The sequence below is a fragment of the Rana temporaria genome, chromosome 5, assembly GCF_905171775.1.
Source record: "Rana temporaria chromosome 5, aRanTem1.1, whole genome shotgun sequence".
Lineage (NCBI taxonomy): Eukaryota > Metazoa > Chordata > Amphibia > Anura > Ranidae > Rana > Rana temporaria.
The window spans coordinates 165,786,748-165,807,342 of NC_053493.1; the positions used below are offsets into that span (position 1 = coordinate 165,786,748).

General features: G+C 43.2%; 1 protein-coding gene across 1 annotated transcript in view; it reads left to right on the forward strand.

Annotated features, from left to right (window-relative positions):
• The window catches only part of LOC120940454 (maternal DNA replication licensing factor mcm6), a 206,464-nt gene that overhangs the window by 59,089 nt on the left and 126,780 nt on the right, over nt 1-20,595 (forward strand). Inside the window, exons 5-7 of the mRNA XM_040353332.1 lie at nt 1,033-1,198; nt 15,806-15,951; nt 16,052-16,202. Coding sequence (XP_040209266.1) covers nt 1,033-1,198; nt 15,806-15,951; nt 16,052-16,202 — 463 coding nt within the window. The remainder of the gene's footprint in view (nt 1-1,032; nt 1,199-15,805; nt 15,952-16,051; nt 16,203-20,595) is intronic.

Consider the following 20,595-nt stretch of genomic DNA (forward strand, 5'->3'; position numbering starts at 1 on the left):
TAAAAAATATAAGAAAAATAAAAAATCTAAGATAATATATTAACAAATAAGACCATCAGAATTAAGGTACACCTTCTCACTATGCTCAATCTTTAGGCATTTTTATCACTACATTACATTACACTATATTATGGTTCACGCATTGTCCTTTATACGGTCCACTGACATATTCACTCTTATTTCCACTCTCACTTTTGCTCATTCCATTTCTCACTTTTCTTCTTTTTTATTCACTTTAGTTTACTTTATTGCACGTTCATTTATTTCACATTTATTTCTTTCTCCATTCTTATTTGTTGTTTACACATATCTTGCACATTCCATTTCTTGTCCTCTTTAATTCATTTTTCGTGCACCCAAACATATATTTTTTCACACATACACACACTCCTATACTTTCTTGTCTTTCTTCACTCCCCTTTTTCTATTGGGTCAATATATTTGTTTACTCAATGTTCACTTATGCACTATGAATCTGTATGAGATATAGTCTATATGAGATGCTCTCTGTCTGTCGAGACACACCCAAAACTTCACAGGAGACTCTGATTAACTTAATTGTTTCCAGAGCCTCCTCCCATTCATTGGGTTGTAAGGTACTTATTCACTCATTTTACTGTTTACACACTAGCTATGAATAAGCACTAAGGCATAGTGCGAAACGTCAGCTTTTCTTTTGTTGTGCTGTTTTTTGCTGTGGCATGCGTTTTGTGATTTTTAATTAAAGGAGGAATTTTTTTGGAGTGCGGCTATCCCAGCTTCTTTTCTCTCATCCCAACCTGCATTTTGATTGCACTGCCTGCACCCTAGACTCGGATCATAGGAAATAGATCACCTGGTTCTCTTTGAGCGGTTACCCACTTTCTCATCAAGTATGTCTTGGTGACTGTTTTGGGAAGGTTTTGAACAATACAGCAAGGGTTTGTAAATCTACCCTTGTTACATTGTTTTCATTATTTAATGCACCAATTTTCCATCCTGGCCTCTTGTAACACACCATTTATTTAAATAATTTCTTCCATGCTTTTTTAGGTAAGAATTCAGGAAACTCAGTCAGAATTGCCTCGTGGTGCAATTCCACGCAATGTGGAAGTTATTCTTCGTGCAGAAGCTGTTGAAACTGCTATGGCAGGGGATCGATGTGATTTCACTGGAACATTAATTGTTGTACCTGATATAGCTGCTCTGTCAGTTGGAGGTAATGAAAGCATTTCTGTCTGTGAAAACCTTTTCAAATCCTAATGGATATTTTTAAAATGTTAAAATTTGGTCATGGAATGATTATACACTTGTTTAGTTAATGTAGCTGATAGAATAAATCCAAGTTTTACCATAAATTAGAGTACACTACAGTAGCATTGATGTAAAATCTCATCTTGAAATAACACATGTATCTGCTGTACTAGAACAAGCATCTGTCGTAAAACTACTAAAGGCAAGTATTTTAGAATTTTGATATTGGGGTATGTTGTGCGTTTTTTTTCCCCTGGATCGTCTTTCAGGACAGCCACCTTTAGAGAGATCCCGGCTCCTCCCCTCTCAGGAAACACCGCCTTCAATCAGAGATTTAAGCCTCATCCTCCCACTGGCCCTTCAGTTATGGTGTTTCCTCCGGTGGGAGACACCGCTGTGGAACCAGGAGCCGATGGCTGGGGAAGCTGAGGCTTATTGGGCAAATTTTAGAAGATGGAGTTCTTCGGCCTAAAAAGTTTACCTTTTTATTTTGAATTTGGCGCTCAGGCCGGCTAGTGTGTCGTCACCTGCAGCGCCGCATGTGCGTCCCAGCGTCTCTTTGGGAAAAGAGTAAGCTGGGAGGTCCGTTGCCGTTTCCGCCTAGGGTGGCGCTGTGGGCTACCTCAGGCCCCCCTGCTTTGCAGCCAGCTTGGAGCGCGCTGGTCCGGAGAAACGTTTCCGGTTGGGGGCGGGCAGCCACACGAGGCCGCGTCTTCCGGTTCCGGACGCGGCCTAGGAAAGCGGACCACGCACGCTGGCTGGTGCAGTCTCTCCAGTCTGAAGCGTCAGCAGAGGAGACAGCAGACCACCATTCCGCTGAGCACAATGTCAGAGACAGAGGTCTCGAGGACCGCTCCATCCGAAGAAAGCGCCAGCCAGCCGCAGGTAAGTGAACCCTGGGGTGGTGTTCACTTGCCTATACCCTATTAGCTCCACGGGTGTTCCCTTCCTGGTGGTCGGTAGGGATGGGAGTTTCTGGGACCCTGGTGGTGGTTGGTCCTGGGGGGCACTCCTGGTGATCCCTGTGTTATTGCTGGTGGGCCTCAGCTAATGTGCTGCTGTCTCTTGTTTAATTCTCTTTCAGAAAGCCTCAAGCAAATCAGCCCATGGCTCTAAAAGGAAGTGCCCTGTGTGCAGATCAACACTAGGGGAAACCTGGTTGAAAACGCTCTGTAAGCGTTGTATTGGGGATGTATTAAGAGAACAGACAGCAGAACAGGGAGCAGATCTAGCGGCGTCAGTTAAGGAGCTTTCTAGTACCTTTCAGTCCTTTCAAGCTCTTTTTTCCTCCTTTCAACTGCCCCAGCCCCAAAGCAGTGTCCCACCAGCACAGCAGGTTGTTTCACCTAATCCCACGGATTTTCTCCCTAGTAGTGGCGAGAAACCGGAGGGTCTAGCGGAGGAAATTGAGGAAGAAGCGGGTAGCGCCATTTCTGATTCCCAGGAGGAATCAGATATAGAGGCGCTGGACGGTGAGTCCTCCAAAGCCTCAAGATACAAACTTTCTCTAGAGGATGTGGAGGAACTTTTAGATGCCATCCACACCACTCTAGGTATCCAGGAGGAAAGGAAAGTTTTGTCATTACATGACCAAATGTACAAAGGTCTGGAGGAACAGAAAAAGAAAGTTTTTCCAGTCCATGATGTGTTGGTCAATGCCATTAAAAAAGAATGGCAGGACCCAGAGAGGAAACCTTTTTTCTCTAATGCACTAAAAAGGAGGTTTCCCTTTGCAAATGAAGACAGTTTAGTTTGGAATAAAACTCCAAAACTAGACGCAGCATTTTCTCAAGTATCCAGAAATACAGATCTGGCCTTCGAGGATATGGGGATACTCTCTGACCCCATGGATAAGAGGATGGATTCCCTTTTGAAAAAGTCCTGGGAATCATCACAGACAAATCTTAAACCCGCCATGGCAGCCACGGTAGTGGCCCGTAATATGGAGTTTTGGCTCACGCAAATCAAGGCGCATATCGAGGCTAATACAGAAAAGGATGTTATCCTTGCTTCTTTTCCCACACTCCTTAAGGGGGTGGCCTATCTGGCAGATGCCTCGGCCGAATCAGTACGCATGTCCGCCAGATCTTCAGCCCTGACCAATTCAGCCAGGAGAGCCTTGTGGCTTAAGACATGGCAGGGGGACAGTGCGTCTAAGATAAAACTCTGTGGCATACCGCTTACCGGAGATTTATTATTTGGGCCTGGTCTGGAAGCCGTCCTGGACAGGACGGCTGATAAAAAGAAGGCTTTTCCCCTTAAAAGAAAATTTGGGCAACAGACAAAAAGAAAATTTCAGTTTCCGAGGAAATCTGAGACCCCTAAAGCAGGTCAACAAAAGAAGTTCTGGGGACCTAAAGGGAAAGGGCGTGGGGCGGCGATTTTTCGCCCTCCTGAACAGCCCAAAAAGGCCCAGTGACACGGTAACAGTGGGAGGAAGGTTGGGGGCCTTTCTCCCACAGTGGGAGGTGATCACCACAAATCAATTTGTTTTGGGGATCATCAGACGGGGCTACAGGTTGGAGTTCTCAAATCCCCCACCTCTCAAATTTCTGATTACCAACCTACCAATATGCGGGGAGAAAGCCTCCGCCCTTCTATCTTCTCTACAGGAATTGGAAGAGCAGGAGGTGATTGCCCAGGTGCCAGGTCCGGAGACAAGCAGAGGCTTTTACTCCCACATCTTTGTGGTCCGCAAGCCATCAGGGAAATTCAGGCTCATCCTGAATCTGAAGCCTCTGAATGTCTCCGTCAGGTACAGGAGATTCAGAATGGATTCGATCTATTCGGTCAGAGCGTTACTCCCGCCAAACTGCTTCATGGCATCGATCGATCTAAAGGATGCATATCTGCATATTCCCATAGCCGAGGATCATCAAAAATATCTGAGGCTAGCAGTAAGGACTGGGAATCGGGTAGTGCATTGGCAGTTCAAAGCTCTCCCCTTTGGGCTATCATCTTCTCCCCGAATCTTCACAAAGGTGATGGTGGAAGTTCTGGCCTTTCTGCGTCTCAAAGGTCTTTCGATAGTCGCATATCTAGACGATCTTCTCCTGTTTGCACCTTCAGCGGATCGGTTGGTTCAAGATCTTCAGGTAGCAAGAGACATCCTGGAGAAATTGGGATGGCTTCTGAACCTAGAAAAGTCCAGTTTAGTCCCAGCCCAGAGAGTCACCTTCCTGGGTTATGTGGTGGACTCAACGATCCAAAGGGTCTTTCTTCCCTCCGAAAAGGTCCTAAAGGTGGACAAGACCATGTTGCGGTTGCAAAGCAACAGTCAGGTTTCAGTCAGGGAGGCCATGTCAGGATTGGGATTACTAACATCCACACTTCCGGCAGTACATTGGGCGGGACTGCACTTTCGTCCTCTTCAGTTATTTATTCTGAAGGTTTGGGACCACAGTCAGACCTCCTTGGATGTCTTAATCTCCATCACAAATCAGGTCAAAAGGTCACTCTGGTGGTGGAGAAAGGGTGCAAATCTGTCCCAAGGTCTCGAGTGGATCCTGCCAGTGACCAGAACAGTCACAACAGATGCCAGCGGTTCAGGTTGGGGAGCATACTTGGGTCCCAAGTGGGTCCAGGGGACCTGGAGGAAAGAGGACGCTCTAAGATCCTCCAACTGGAGGGAGCTGAGAGCAGTAGAACTAGCGCTCAGAGCCTTTCAGGGGGAACTTCAGGGACAACATGTGAGAATCCGTTCGGACAATTCTCCAACAGTAGCCTACATCAACAGGCAGGGGGGTACAAGAAGTTGCTCCCTATGGCTTCTGGCAGAAGCTATCCTAAAGTGGGCCGAACTCAATATATTGTCCCTGTCTGCAACTCACTTGAAGGGAGATCAGAACCAGACAGCGGATTTCCTCAGCCGAACAACTCTGAAGGAAGGCAATTGGATCTTAAAACAGGAGGTATTCAACATGATTGTTCAGAGATGGGGAACACCATGCATAGACCTCTTTGCCTCAAAACACAATACCAAGACAAGGCTTTTCTTCTCCCTAAACAGATGGGACGGAGCGCTAGGAATAGACGCACTCGCCCAGAATTGGGCATTTTCAAGGTGCTATGCCTTCCCCCCTCCGGTCCTGATTCCGGCAGTTTTGAGGAAGTTGCAAGGGGAGAATACGATCCTTATCTTGATCGCTCCTTATTGGCCGAGGAGACCGTGGTTCTCCATCCTGAGGAACCTGGCAATAGAACCTCCTTGGATCCTTCCGGCCCAGACCGACCTTCTTTCTCAGGGTCCATTCTGCTGCCCTCACATAGACAGGTGGAACCTGGCAGCCTGGCTTCTGAGGAGTCATTGTTGAGGGGCAGGGGTTTTTCTGAGCGTCTAATTAAGACTCTCCTAAATTGTAGGAAAGTAGAAACTCAAAACATCTACTGTAAGGTGTGGAGACGTTTTAACATATGGTGCTCAGAAGGCTCCTTTGACGTTCGTAGTTCAGTGGCAGTGCTAGAATTCCTACAGTCAGGTGCAGACAAAGGTCTAGCACTTAGCACATTGAAAGGACAAGTTTCTGCGTTGAGCGTCTTTCTAGAAAAACAGCTAGCGTTAGACCCTTGGATAGCAAGGTTCTTCAAGGGTCTAAGTAGACAGAGGCCAGTTAGAACCTCTTCCCTTCCGGTTTGGAACCTCTCTTTGGTTTTACAGGCTCTCACAAAGGAGCCTTTTGAACCACTAGAATCTTGTTCTTTAAAACTAATTACCCTCAAAACGGTGTTTTTAGTGGCAATTACCACGGCAAGACGAGTCAGCGAACTCGAAGCCCTTTCCATCAGGGCCCCTTATTTTCAAGTTTTTCCGGACAGGGTTATTTTCAAAACCGATCCGGCCTTCTTGCCAAAGGTGGCTTCAAGATTTCATAGGAGCCAAGAAATCATCTTACCCACTTTTTGTTCTAATCCTGTGAGGGAACAGGAACGTTCATTCCATAATTTAGATGTTAGGAGGTGCATTCTCCAATACTTAGAATGCACTAGACAATTTAGAAAGTCAGAGTCCCTTTTTGTATTATTTTCAGGATCTAAGAAAGGATCCAGGGCGTCCAGAAGGACTATAGCCAGATGGCTTAAATCGGCTATTGTTCAAGCTTATGAGTTAGGAGGGTCAGACCCCCCAGATGGGATCAGGGCACATTCCACTAGAGCGGCTGCAGCTTCACAGGCGGAATGGGCTGGTGCTTCTCCTGAGCAAATTTGTAAGGCTGCAACGTGGTCCAGCTTCAACACGTTTGTCAAGCACTACAGATTGGATCTGCTGTCAGCAAAGGACCAAGCCTTTGGTCGTAAAGTTCTGCAAGCAGTAGTCCCACCCTAAGGTAAGGTGCTCGCTTATCCTCTCTAAGGTGGCTGTCCTGAAAGACGATCCAGGGAAATATGGAGTTACTTACCGGTAACGTCCTTTTCCAGGAGTCTTTCAGGACAGCACCGGTACCCACCCAGGTACTGGACGTCTGAGGACTCATCACATAAGACCGTCAGGTAAGATTGTAATGTTTGTGTTGTATGACGTGTTCTTGTGTCTCCCCAGTTGGCCGGAGGTTCTCGTGATAAACTGAAGGGCCAGTGGGAGGATGAGGCTTAAATCTCTGATTGAAGGCGGTGTTTCCTGAGAGGGGAGGAGCCGGGATCTCTCTAAGGTGGCTGTCCTGAAAGACTCCTGGAAAAGGACGTTACCGGTAAGTAACTCCATATTTTTTTTTGCATTTAGATTCCCAGAGTGCTATAGTTTTTAGACGGCATAGTTATTTGAAGCATGCACTTATTGAAACCCTAAGACCCCTTTCACACTAAAGTTTTTCAGGCAGTTCAGCGCTAAAAATAGTGCTGCTATACCGCCTGAAAAAACTCCTGGATTGCATCCTCAATGTGAAAGCCCGAGGGCTTTCACACTGAGGCGATGCGCTGGCGGGAGAGAAAAAAATCTCCTGCCAGCAGCATCTTTGGAGCGGTGAGAGGAGCGGCTTGTACACCGCTCCTTCCCATTTAAAACAATGGGAAACCGCGGCAACACCGGCCGCAATGCGCCTCTGCAGAGGTGCATTGTGGGCGGTATTAAGCCTTTATCGGCCGCTAGCGGGGGTTAATACCGCACCGCTATCTGCAGATTCCCCCGCGGTATTGCGCCTCAATTTTTAGCGGCGCTATACCGCCACCGCAGCTCCCGCCCCAGTGTGAAAGGGGCCTAAAGGTGTTGGAATGAGCCACTACACAAACCCATTCACTTGTGAATAAAATGTTGGCTTTTAACTACGCTTTGTAAACATTGTGTTTTGTTTTTTTTTTTTTTTTTACAACAGAAGACATTCTTCTTGAGATGCTGTAGATCAGTGTTTCTCAACTCCAGTCCTCAAGGTGCCCCAACAGGTCAGGCTTTCCATTATTTTGCACAGGTGGTTTAATCAGTTTCATTGCCTTAGTAAATGCCATATCTGTTTTTATCTGAGGTAAAACAAGACCTTTTGTGGTGCGTTGAGGACTGGACTTGAGAAACGCTGCTCTAGATGGTGGCAGAAAATTTCCATGGATCAGACTGAACAAAATTCAGCGATCTAGAGTTCTTTAATTTTTTTTCCTCCCCATTTGTTCCACCTGTTGATTCAGCTAAGTAAGCTGAAATTCTGTGTAACGCTACCCCCGCAGGAGCCGCTGGTTAGATTTGGGATCGGCGTGTCACCTTTGAAGCATGTCTAGGGTTATGATGAAAAGTAGACGGTGCGAGTAATGATAGAATGTCCAAACAGCAAGGTGTCCTTTTCTGTGCTTTTATTCTTGTGTCCAACACGGCAACAGGTAACTTCAGGTGAATAAAGGAAAGATGGTGAAAGAAGAAGTTGCAGGTTCAGGCCTTAACTATGTACAGAAGCAGTCCTGCTTTAACAATACCTCTTGCTTCGTTCCCACTCCGGCTGTAGTGGGTGTAGTGTACCCGGACAGTCTCTCTCACAGAACTGGCAGCCAGAGTATCACTCGGAACCTTGAGAAGGAAAACAAGCCTCTGCCACAGACTTGGATCAATAGAATAGTAGTGGTACCTCTGCCACAGGCCCTTGCTCTGGAATACAACTTGATGGAGCGATTTCCATCTCAGTAAAGTAATTGCCTGAATTGTCTTCAGGTAGTCCTTGATTTGAGGTGATCGACTGACAGGTTGCCATAAAACAAACTCCCAGTGTCCGGTCACCTTGATCCCGATGACTTGTCTAGGCCCTATTGGATCGCCTGCCTCCGGGCTTTCCTCAGACTGACTCCCCACCGAACAGCACAACTCGCTTGGGATCTTCTAGTAGAAGTGGGGACCCAGTAAGTCACTGGGGCCCCTCTGCAGCTTTAGTTGTTCCGGGCCATGAGGGCCCAGAGTCAGGAACACCGCGTAGCACGTGCGCCCCGGCCTAGTAGGCCATATCGCCTGGGCCGTGATGTGCGCACACCCTAAAGGTGGGTGCCGCACCCGGATCCAACCTCTAACTCCCCACACCAAAATGGCGCCCTAAAGAAGTACCCTCCCCCAGCATGCCCCGCGAGGGAAAAACCTCCTCTGATTGGCTACTGGCAAGAAGGTGCTCCCACTGGTCTCCACTGCCGCTACCTGTTCCGAGATGGAAAGGCATCTTTGGAACACAGAATAAAAAGACCGCACAGCGACTAAATTAACATAAATCACATGGATGAGAGCTAAGTAGTTCTCTCATCCCCCTCTAAATTTAAACAGCGTCCGTACTTGGAAGTACAGGGGTGCTACATCTGCAATAATTTGTGAGGCCATTGTGTGGTGTGTGTGTGTGTGTGTGTGTGTGTGTGTGTTTTTTGTTTTTTTTGTCCATCGCCCTATGAATGAAACATAAACTTTAAAACCAGTTCACACTGCACCGAAGACAGACAAGCAAGGATGTTGCAGAGGTGGCGGCAAATGAACAGGCCTGTGTGTGTGTGTGTGTGTGTGTGTGTGTGTGTATGTGTGCGTGTGCAAACCTATGTCAGTAAATACGGGCTTTGTCTCCAATGCATGTAGAAAAAGTATTCTAATTCCTTTATTTTTTTTCCCCTCAAATCCTCTTCCAGCATCTGGAAAATAGGCTCCTCCCTGAAACAGGAAACGCATTAGTCCACCATTTTATACATTTCAGCCTCACCTGCATGCCTCAGTTGTTTCTTCCTGACCCACAAGAGCTGCAAAAAACATTTATTATTTTACCTTGTCTCTGTGCTAGTAGGAGACCCCCCTGCCAACATCCAATTCAGCCCAGCGGGTCTTGGGAGGGCGAGCAGGAGCAGCATTTTTGAGCATACAAAACTTGCTCTGCCTGTTTCACCCCTACCAAGGGATCTGCAATCATTCCCCCCCCCCCCCAGTCTGAAACTAAAGCACTGGCTTCTCCCCATACTGCAACGCGGTTCCAGTCGGCAGCCATTTTTCTGGAGTCTGAAAAAAAAAAAAAAGCCCAGTGACTTAATTCCTGGACAAAATGGCAGAGTCCCCCTCCCTAATGAAAGGTCAGGAAGGAGGACACCAGCAACTGTGGCATGTACAGGTATGTCCACCAACCTGCATGGGGTCAGCTTAATCAGGAAGCGGTTAAAAAGGCTCCTCTAAGCAGAGGATCCTGGTGGCTGACTATGTCTGATGCTTCACCACCCTGCCCTGCAGATCCTGTAAGCCAGGACATTTCCCGATCTCTGCAGCCAAGCATAGGGGATATGTCTCCTTGCCTGTGATTAGTGCAGCGCCGTGCAGACTTCCTGGCGGGCTCTGCACGTGGACTGTGCGAACACGCCCAAGCTCATCCCTACTCCAGAGTCACTTCTGCCTTAACCTCATTGTAAAAACTGCCTGCTCACAGGCAGTCTTTAACCACCCTTTCTCACAAGGACCCTTTCTGTGCTTGATTTCAGGCAAGGACCCCAGAGGAAAGGAAAACGAGTGGCCACAAAACATGTGCTTCATGCAGCCACTGGTTTTCACCCAAATGCCAAAAATGGATAGACAAAATGGATTTGCAAGGTTATCTGCAAGAACTGCTCAACTCTTTTAAGAAATAAAGAACACCATGACACCACTACGTTCAGCTATTGAGAAGTTGGAAGCGCCAACTAATAGTCAGACCTGTACTAGGATTCAGACGAATCCAAGCAATCCAAATCGGAGGATGGACTTTGCTCAGACTCTGAGGAGGAAGATACGGCTTTAGAGGGCAACTTATTTTCCTCAGACACGGATAATCTTCTCAAGGCTATGGCAGACATGTTTGGTATTAAAGAGCAAAAAAACGCAGAGCCCACACTACATGACAAGATGTATAAAGGGCTACAACCCAGGAAACCTAGAACATTCCCTGTACACCAAACTCTTAAAGATATCGTCAAAAAAGAGTGGGAAGACCCAGAGAGAATACTGTTCATACCAGCGGCAGTCAAACGCTGATATCAGTTTGCAGAGACGGACACCAAAATCTGGGCAAAATGCCCCAAAGTGGATGCCTCTCTGGCAAAAGTCACAAATAAATCTGACTTGGCCTTCGACGTGGGTACCTTTTTTAAACGATCCCATGGACAAGAAAATGGAGGCCCTTTTAAAGAGTGCCTGGGAAGCAGGGGCTGCCAATCTGAAGTTTCCACCTGCACAGCTCACACCTTGCTAATCTGGTTAACCCAGCTTCAAGAACTACTGGAAAGTGACACACCTAGAGAAGAGTTAATAAAAACTATCCCCACACTGACAAGAGCAACAGCTTTTCTAGCAGATGCCTCAGCTTAAACTGTCAGAATATCTTCAGGGGGCCACAGCGCTACTCAACTTGGCCCAAAGAGTCCTGTGGCTAAAATCTTGGGGAGGTAACATCACTTCAAAAAACAGGCTGTGTGGAATTCCATTCACCGGACAACTATTCAGGCCCGAGCTAGAAACGGTGCTAGACAGAACCGCAGCAAAGAACAAGGATTTTCCCCAAACCAAAAAAACGAGGGAAGACACCTTTTCGTCAATTCAAAAAGTTTAACGAGCCGGGAGCGAAGAAGCAATGGGTACAACAAAACAAAAAAGGCAAGGCTGAATTCATCCTTAAGCCACCTAACCCAAAAAACAACGGTCTTTAGGTAGGGGGCAGACTCTCAGCTTTTTACAACCAATGGTATTTATCATATGCACCATAACAGATGGCTAAGCAAAAGAATTTGCCACTCGCCCCCCCCCCCCAACCAAGTACCTGGTAACTATGCTACCAAAGGACAAAGATCGAGCAAAAGCCTTTTTAGAATCTCTGCAAAATCAACCGTTTAGAAAGTGATCCGCCAAGTACCTCAAGAAGAGGTATAAAGGGGGTTCTTTTCCCATATCTTTGCAAAGAAAAAAACGTCAGGCAAGCTGAGGCTCATACTGAACCTCAAACCACTGAACAGAGCAATAGAATACAAAAAATTCAGAATGGCGTCCATTTACTCGATCAGAAACATCCTACTATGGGAGACATTCATGGCAATAAGAGGATCGCCAAAAATTCCTGAGGTTCGCAGTACAAGGCCAGCAACCACTCTGCACCTGCAATATACAGCTCTCCCTTTCGGTATCTCAGCACCCAGAATCTTCTTAAAGATAATGGCAGAAGCGCTAAAGGGTTTAAGACGACAAGGCATTGGAATAATACCATACCTAGACGATCTGCTATTCTTTACAGATTCAGTAGAAACCCTAGAGTACAACCTGTGCACAAGTATGTCCCATCTGCAAAACCTGGGGTGGATAGTGAATGCAGAGAAATCGCAGATGACCCTAAGCCAAAGAGTGGTATATTTGGGCTATATACTGGACTCCAGACTAACCAAAACCTTCCTTATGGAAGAAAAGAATGAAACAATCACACAGGCAGTAACCTCCCTAAGAGACCAATGCCATCACAATCAGACAGGGAATATGACAGTGCTAGGTCCGATGACGTCTTCAATACCAGCCGTCACCTGGACACAGATTAATATGAGACCCCTACAGCCAATGGTGGTGCAATCCACTTTGATACATCAAAGGACGCAAATGGGCTCAATCCGACCCAGTCAGGATTGCCACTGATGCCAGCACTCTAGGCTGGGGGTCACACATGGAGGGCCTCTGCACACATGGGAAATGGAGTTCCAGGTGGACCCAAGTCTCCTCAAATATGAGGGAGCTAAAAGCTGTGGAGGAAGCATTGAAAGTGTTTAAACCAACAATACAGGGGAGAGACATGAAAATACTATCGGACAACACAATGATAGTGGCATACCTAAACAGACAAGGAGGGGCAGAGTCCCAAGACTTGATGAGGCTAATGGAAACAATCCTGCTATATGCAGAATCGAACATGAGGTCAACATCGGCCATCCAGCTAAAAGGAACAGATAACACTATATGGCAGACTAAATATGGTCACTAAACCAAATGACCTTCACACAAATCTCTCAAACATGGGGGGTTCCCGAGGTAGATCTGTTCGGCTCCAAAGCAAGCACGAAATCCCCCAACGTTTTTTCACTGGATGGCAACTGTGTAATGCATTCCCTCCTACTCCCATACCAAGAGTGATTCAAAAAATAAAGGCAGAGAGAGCAATGGTGATACTTGTAGCACCGCACTGGCCCCAAAGAGCATGGGCCAGCCACATAAAACTCGGCATCCAACATCGACTGACACTGACGGACCAGCCAGATCTCTTCTCTAAGGGCCTAGTCAACCATCGGAACCACAGAATCCTGAAGCTTTCGGCTTGGTTACTGAAAGGGTAAGGACTTCAGAACAAAGGGCTGTCGGACAAGGTGATCAATACCATCTTAGACAGTAGGAAGCCCGTGACCAGGGCAATCTACGAGAAAGTGAGGAAAGTTTGTCTCCTGGAACAAAAACAAACTGATCCCTCCCCCAGCAGAGGAATAATCCCAACAATCCTGGATTTTCTGCAAGATGGAGCAGACAAAAATATCTCCCAAGCCACGCTGAAGGTACAAGTGGCAGCACTCTGCTCATTCATGGACACCAGACTCTCAGAGGATCCCCTGATAAAGTGTTAGAATATTACTTAAAATTCATAATTCGGCAATTCATAATTCATGGCAAGCTTGCAAAACATATGTTTTTTTTTGATTAGTCATAGTAATTGGGTATGAGTGAATGACCTTAATCAATTGATAGGACATGATTCTTCAATCTAAAGCTGAGCATTGCTGGATATTTCTGGTCAGCCAATTTGAGAATGACATAAGGTATCTTGGTGTAGGGTGACAAGAATAGATCAGTATTTATGTAGTGAGATAAATATACCTGTTTATATCTATTGTTAAGCTAGTTTAGTAAAATCTTATTTATACTAGTATGTATTAGTATATATTACCAACTATAACTTCATTAAGTAACTATATGTTCATATAGGTTATGACGTTGCATCAGCACACTACTCTTAAGTATAGAGTGTCACATGTGTGCCTGTCAATCAAACTCCATACGACTCTGTGCTAAGATCTTCTCTTGGTAGAACGTATTGCTGAACATAGCAGAAATTAATGTGTGCCATACAAGGGTCTAAGTCTGGACAGTATGAGGTCATGATGTACTATATATATATATATATATATATATATATATATATATAATTTTTTTTTTTTTTTAAGAAGGCTGAGCACTTACACCACACACTTACACAACGCTCTGACTCTCTCACACACACACACACCCTCTTTGAAAGATAACACTGACATATTTACTCAGACGGACAAGGAGAACAGAAGAATGTAATTTCCTGTTTCTTCTTGACTTTGGAAAACTCTAAGGAGACAAAGATGGAGCCTGAGACAGCACACATGCTTTCATAAGCTTGCTACAGCACTATCGATTCAATTTGATATATTTTTCATCTACGCTAAACTGAACTGTAATACAAATTTTTCATTGCGTTTTATGATGCCACCTGTGTGATAATAAACTGACATGTTATTTTCAAGTCAACCTGACTATGAATGCTGTTCATTCAGAAACGCCCTTGAGCTACAAGAATATTAGATAATTATTCTTTCATAAAGCGGTTCCTGATGTCAAGAGCTAGCCCGGCTAAAATGAATAGAGCTTTAAATTGGGACATGTCCACAGAACTTGGAGGGTTCCTCTCCCCTCCATTCGAACCGATGGAGGACAGCTCAGATAAAAACCTCTAAAAACTGCACTTCTTGTGGCCCTAGTACCTGCCAGAAGAGTAAGCGAAATCCAAGCCCTGTCCATGTAGAAACCATACTGCCTAATACACTTAGACACAAATTCTCTCGCCAGACTTGGCCTTCCTACCCAAGGTCTCTTCAACATTCCATAGAACCCAAAATATCATCATCCCTTCGCTTCCAAATACTATGGGCAACAAGAAGAGAGACACTTACAGCAAACTCGATGTAAGAAACACACTCATTGCATACCTCGAACGAAGGAGAGTCTAAGAACGACCTCTTTGTCCTCCTATGAGGGAGTTAACAAGGGGAAGCAGGCATCCAAGAATACCATCAGCAGATGGACAAGAATGGCAATACAGACGACCTATGAGGCACAAAACCTCCCTACTCCAGGCGGGAGCATAACACACACAACCAGAGCCTGGGCAACCTTGGTCTCAGAGAAAGCAGGGGCGACTCCGGAGCAGATCTGCAGGGCAGCAACATGGTCGAGCATCAGTACCTTTGCAAGGCACCATCGTATAGACCAGCTGTCAGACCAAAACCATGCATTTGGTCGCAAGGTGCTTCAGTCTCTACCCCCACGCTAGTAAGTATTGCTTGAGACCTGCTCTCAGAGGCTGCCCTGGAAGACTATTTGAGAAAATCGTTGGGTACCTGGTAACTTTTTCTAAGAAGTCTTCCAGGGCAGTACTAGTTCCCACCCTTTAAACGACAAATAGCAGGTACAATGGGGGAGCTTTAAGCTTACTGAGATTTCCTTTGGTACTTAAATAAAACTGAGGCATGCAGGTGAGACTGAAATTTTATAATGGTGGACTAATGTTTACTGTTTTGGGAAGGAGGAGCCTATCTCTCGGATGCTGCCCTGGAAGACTTCTTAAAAAAAGTTACCAGGTATTGAAAAAACTTTTTTTTAATGTGCAGGGCTGGATCTGGTGTGTAGATATCTAATCCTCTAATCGGCTGTGCAGTTACTTCTAACGGTTATTGAATTTTGTGGCTGGAAAAACATCAGCTCTGTCTGAGCCTTGGAATGAATGCAAAGTTGTTTCACACATGACAAGTCGGTTCCTGTGGAGATAGCATGCAGAAGGCACTGTGGTTACAGAGCACTCCTAAGGAGTGGTCGGTAGAATGATTGAAAGCTCCAGAAGTGTATTTGTGTGTGTGCAAGTACACAGACCCCTCAGATGCATCTACTTGTCACTGTCTAGGTGTGCCATTGTGTTTACATTTTCCATGTGATATGCTGGTCTGCCTCTAAAAATATTTGGCTCCTCTTCTTTTATTTATTTATTTTTTTGCATTAACCCGGCTATTGGTGTTTTGTACTCTAGTTTCGTCTAGAAGATGGGTAGGGTGTAATTTTGACTTGTCAATTTTTCAGATGCGCGAATGGAATCTGGAGCAAAAGTAAGAGGTGGTGAAGGATTTAATAATGAAGGTATTCAAGGTCTAAAAGCATTGGGTGTCAGAGATCTGTCCTATAGATTGGCATTTTTAGCATGTTATGTGGGTGCTACTAATCCAAGGGTAAGTGTCTGCCTTAATCTAATTTGCAACTGAATATTTTGTATTCCATATAATTCTGTAGTAGTTTTTTTTTATTTTTTCATTTATTTACTTATTTTAGTTTGGTGGACGAGACTTGCGGGAGGAAGATCAAACTGCGGAAAGCCTAAAAAATCAAATGACTGTCCAGGAGTGGGAAAAAGTGTTTGAAATGAGCCAAGATAAAAATTTGTACCACAATCTATGCACAAGTCTCTTTCCCACAATACATGGTATGTGAAATACCCTGCAACATTTTCAAAACGTTTTGTGTTTTAATATCTGTATTTAGAATAGGTAACACATGTGAAAGAGTTGTGGGTGCTGCACACCCCAATTAAATAGAATTGAATAGGAGATCCTTCATGGTTTTTTTTTTTTTTTTTTTTTTTTTTATAGCAGCAAGGTAATGTATAAAACAAGTAACACATTGTTTATATAAAAAGTATATATATATTTTTTATATATAAACCATTATATATACGCGCCTAGCCGAGTGTACTGCGCTCGGTATATGTCGGCGGCGGCACTCAGAGACAGCGTGCGAGAACACCACCACAGCGCGGGAGAAGCGGGGAGGACACCACCAAGGCCGCAGACTGACGCCGGACAAGGCTACTGATGGACGCTGAGCAAGGCACTGACGAGGGGCATTTAAACTGGAAGTAATTTTTTTTTTTTTTCTGAAATTTCCTTTCTAGAACTGGGGTGCACGCTATACGCCGGTGCGCACTATACCCAGATAAATACGGTAATATCTGTATTTTACCTTTTGTTGCATCTGTAACTTTCATCTAATGTGTAATTCAATATTTTAGACAGCTGAAGTAAATTGTATAAAAGGGTAATAGTTTGTTTGGTATTGGTTATTACGAATGATGACCTGAATGTACTGTATCTGGGTTCAGTGAACGCTATTGACGTTTGGATCTGGAACCTAAATGAAATGGGAGTTGAGCGTTTATTTTGATAATGGCCATTTTGTAAGTGGAAAGTCAAGATTAGGAGGCAAACTGCAAACCTAAATGTAGTTCCTTTTTCAATAAAATGCTTGGTATTCCTTTAAAGTGTATGTGTAATTACACGTCGTAGCTCTTGGGAACAGCGTCGATGACACCATATTCTGGCAGCACATAAATTTCATGTCTAATTATTGACTTTACCATTATGGTTGGATTACATGCAGCAGCAACTTCATAAGTTCTTTTCCAACCCTAAAGAAAATTGTAGTGGGTAGCCAAAGCTAGAAAAACTGAACTGATTAGCTGTACTCCTTATTTGCTAAGATTTAATGTTGGCTCTGGCAGACTCCTTCTCCCCCCCCCTTCTTTTTCTTCTTCTTTTTTTTTTTTTTTGTTCTGGGACAATTTAAAAACTATTTTTGGAAGAGCAAAATCGGATTGTAACTTGAAAACATAAGATTTGTACAGTTTTTTTTTTTTTTTTTTTTTTTTTATGCCTGTATGGACAGGCTGGCTGCAACGAGTGATTAAAATGCAGTTAGGATCTGTAAAAAGGTGTTTGTTTTTGGGGGGAAAAGAATACAGCTTAACACGACTATACCAATGACTTAATTTAGAATTTTTGTTTCAAATATTTTAGAATCAACAATTCCATTAACAGAGCATGTACAATAGTATAGTAGAAAAATGTGTAATCATTCAGGAAAGTAACTCCTTATAAATGTAAATTAAAATGGATAACCTAGCGGATTGTAGGATAAGATTATGTAACATGAAGTGTCATAGTCCTAGCTTCACCCCCTTGAATGCATCACTCTCCTCTCACAACTAAATCTAATTAATCTTTCAGCACATAATCTCGCTTCAGATGAAATCTTAGTCCTTTCTAAAGGCCTCACCTTTTGTCCAAATAATAAATTGGACAAGTTTGTGGACAAGTTTGTAGCTATAAAAGATTTACATTAATACACCCGTAAACTGCTACTTAAAAGTATGTTTGCAAAGGAAAATCCTGGTACAGAAGGCTTGCACGTTTAGCGACCGACACGCTCTAGATAACATACTCCCTTTTAGAGGAAAGTGAACCAAGAGACCTTATTGATTCATCTAAAATCTTTTCTTAGAAAAATTGAAGATCCATCTGTAGGTATTCCACCTACAAAATCTACCCTACAAAAAAATCTTCCCTATACCCTGCTCCAATCATGGTGTCATGACCTTCCTTAAAATGACCTGTCAGGAAATAATATCTTTAGAGTCTACACCTCCTCTGTCTCAAAATCTAACCAAAAATGAAAAAAATGGTCCTACAAAGTTTATCAAAAAACCATACTATCACAATGTTAATCTAGTGATAAGGGAGGCAATATTGTCCTTATGGATAACGAACAGTACAGAAAAATGTGCATTCATTTTCGAAGTAACCGTAACGGGTACTGTCTGGCAGGCTCTGACATTGTGGAGGCCTTCAATAAAGAAAATCTGTTTTTGTAGATGATGCTTTCTTTAACAAAACCATCTCCAAACAAACTTGGGACTTTATTCACACCAATTCCCCATAAGTGGCGACTGTCTAAGTGCTCCCAAAACTATTCCTTCGGGTAAAGGGGGTAGCCATGGGAACCTGTTGTGCCCCTGGCTACACCAACCTGTACATAGGGGAATGGGAAAATGCGATTTTCAGCAACGAGGATCTTTGTACCTGTGCCACGTTATGTTATACAATTGTTTTGAATCTTTTGTATTTTAAGCGTGAGGCCAATAACCTTAGGCAATGCCTACTTGAACGTAGCTACTGCCACAAGTGCCTTTTAAAAAGGGATTTCATCGTGCAGATGCTAGTAATAGATGCAAACTTTTAGCTCCTAAAAAGGCCAACATTTCCAACGAGAGCCATAGAATTATCACGACCTATACCAACGACCATTTAAAATGTATGCAAAAAAACTGGCACCTCCTAACCGCAGATCCTACGATAGGACCCTTTCTACCCCCAACTCCCATTATCACCTACAGATGGGCAACTTCTGTAGGAGACTTACTAGTTGAGAGTGAATTCCGAGGCTTAAATTGAGGTGACCCATGTAAAACAGTAGGAACATTCCCTTGCAGGTCTTGCTCCTACTGCAAATGCATGTATTGCAGAAAAAACATTCTCCTAACGGCATGTGTCTTGTTCTCAAACACTACTCAAATTGCCAGACTATGGTGGTAGTATACCTCATATTATGCAGTTGTAACTGCTTTTATGTAGGCAAAACAGTACAAAGACTATGACAAAGATTATATCTCCATATCAGGGCAGTGCAAACTGCTAACCCTAATTTTCCATCGTACAGACATGTTGCTTAAACCCATAGTGGCAGCTGCCCAATGGTGTCTGTTTTGGACCGTATACAGTAGACATGTGCAATTCGTTCAGTTTCTAATTAATTTAACGAAAATTCGTCAATTCCGAAAATTTCGTATTTCAAATTTCCAAAAATTTCGGAAATTCAGATTTTTGGAGATTTGGAATTCGAAAATTAAAATATTTAAAATTCTGAAATACGAAAATTCGGACATAAAAAAAAAAAGCGTTTCAGAGATTTGGAAATTTTTCGAATTTCTTTATTTTAGTTTTTCGAATTTTGCAAATTTTAGATATTCCGAATTTTCTAATAACAAAATTTCCAATTTTCGAATTTTTCAATTTTTGAAATTTGGAAGTTCTGGATTTTCAAAAAAACGGAATTTCCGAAATTCAGAAATACAATTTTCGAATTTTAGATTTTTTTTTTTAACATTTTGCAAAATTCGAAAATTAAAAAAAATCTGAATTTTTTTACACTTTTGAATTATATTTTCGTATTTCTGAATTTTTTTAATTTCCAAATTTTCCGAAAATTCCTGAAAATTTTTGAAATGTCGAAAATTAAAAAATTCGAAATTAAAAAATTCGAAAATTAGGCATTTCGAAAATTGAATAATTCAGATATTTCCGAATTTTGATTTTCCGAAAATGAGGTTTTTTTCGTTTCATTCGTTTTTTATTCAGAAATTTTGGAAAATTTGTTTTTTTGCTTTTTCAGAAATGCAAAAATTCGGAATGCAGAATTCCACAATTTCGTAAATTCGGGAAATTCAGAATTTTCGAAATTGTGGAATTTTCTAACTTTTTTTAATTTTCAGATTCCCCTTTATAATTTCGAATGTTCGAATAAAATTTTTTTTTTCTTATTTCAGAATTTTTTCTTTTTTGGAAATTTGGATTTTGAATTTTCGAATAAAAAATCTAAAATTCGAAAATTAAACATTTTTAATTTGAAAATTCGGAATTTCGAAAATTGGAAAAATTCAGAATTTTCCGAAATTTTTAGAATTTTCGAATTTCTGAAAAAAGAATAAAACGGAAGTTTTTCGAATTTCTGAAAAAGAGCGCATGATAAAACGAAAACTAATTTTTTGGCAGTGCACATGTCTAATTGAAATCATGTAACATGTACAGTGATCTCATGTCTTTGCAGCAGCACCCTATTCTCTGACCCCATTATCTCTATCGTTCGTTTTTTTTTCTTTTATACCCGGTCTATTAGCAATGTGGGTGCAGGTTTTTTTCCATAGCTTTGTGGCTTATAGAGGCTCCCCGTCACAAAGGGGCCTCCGTGCTTCTTCTCCCTTGAGG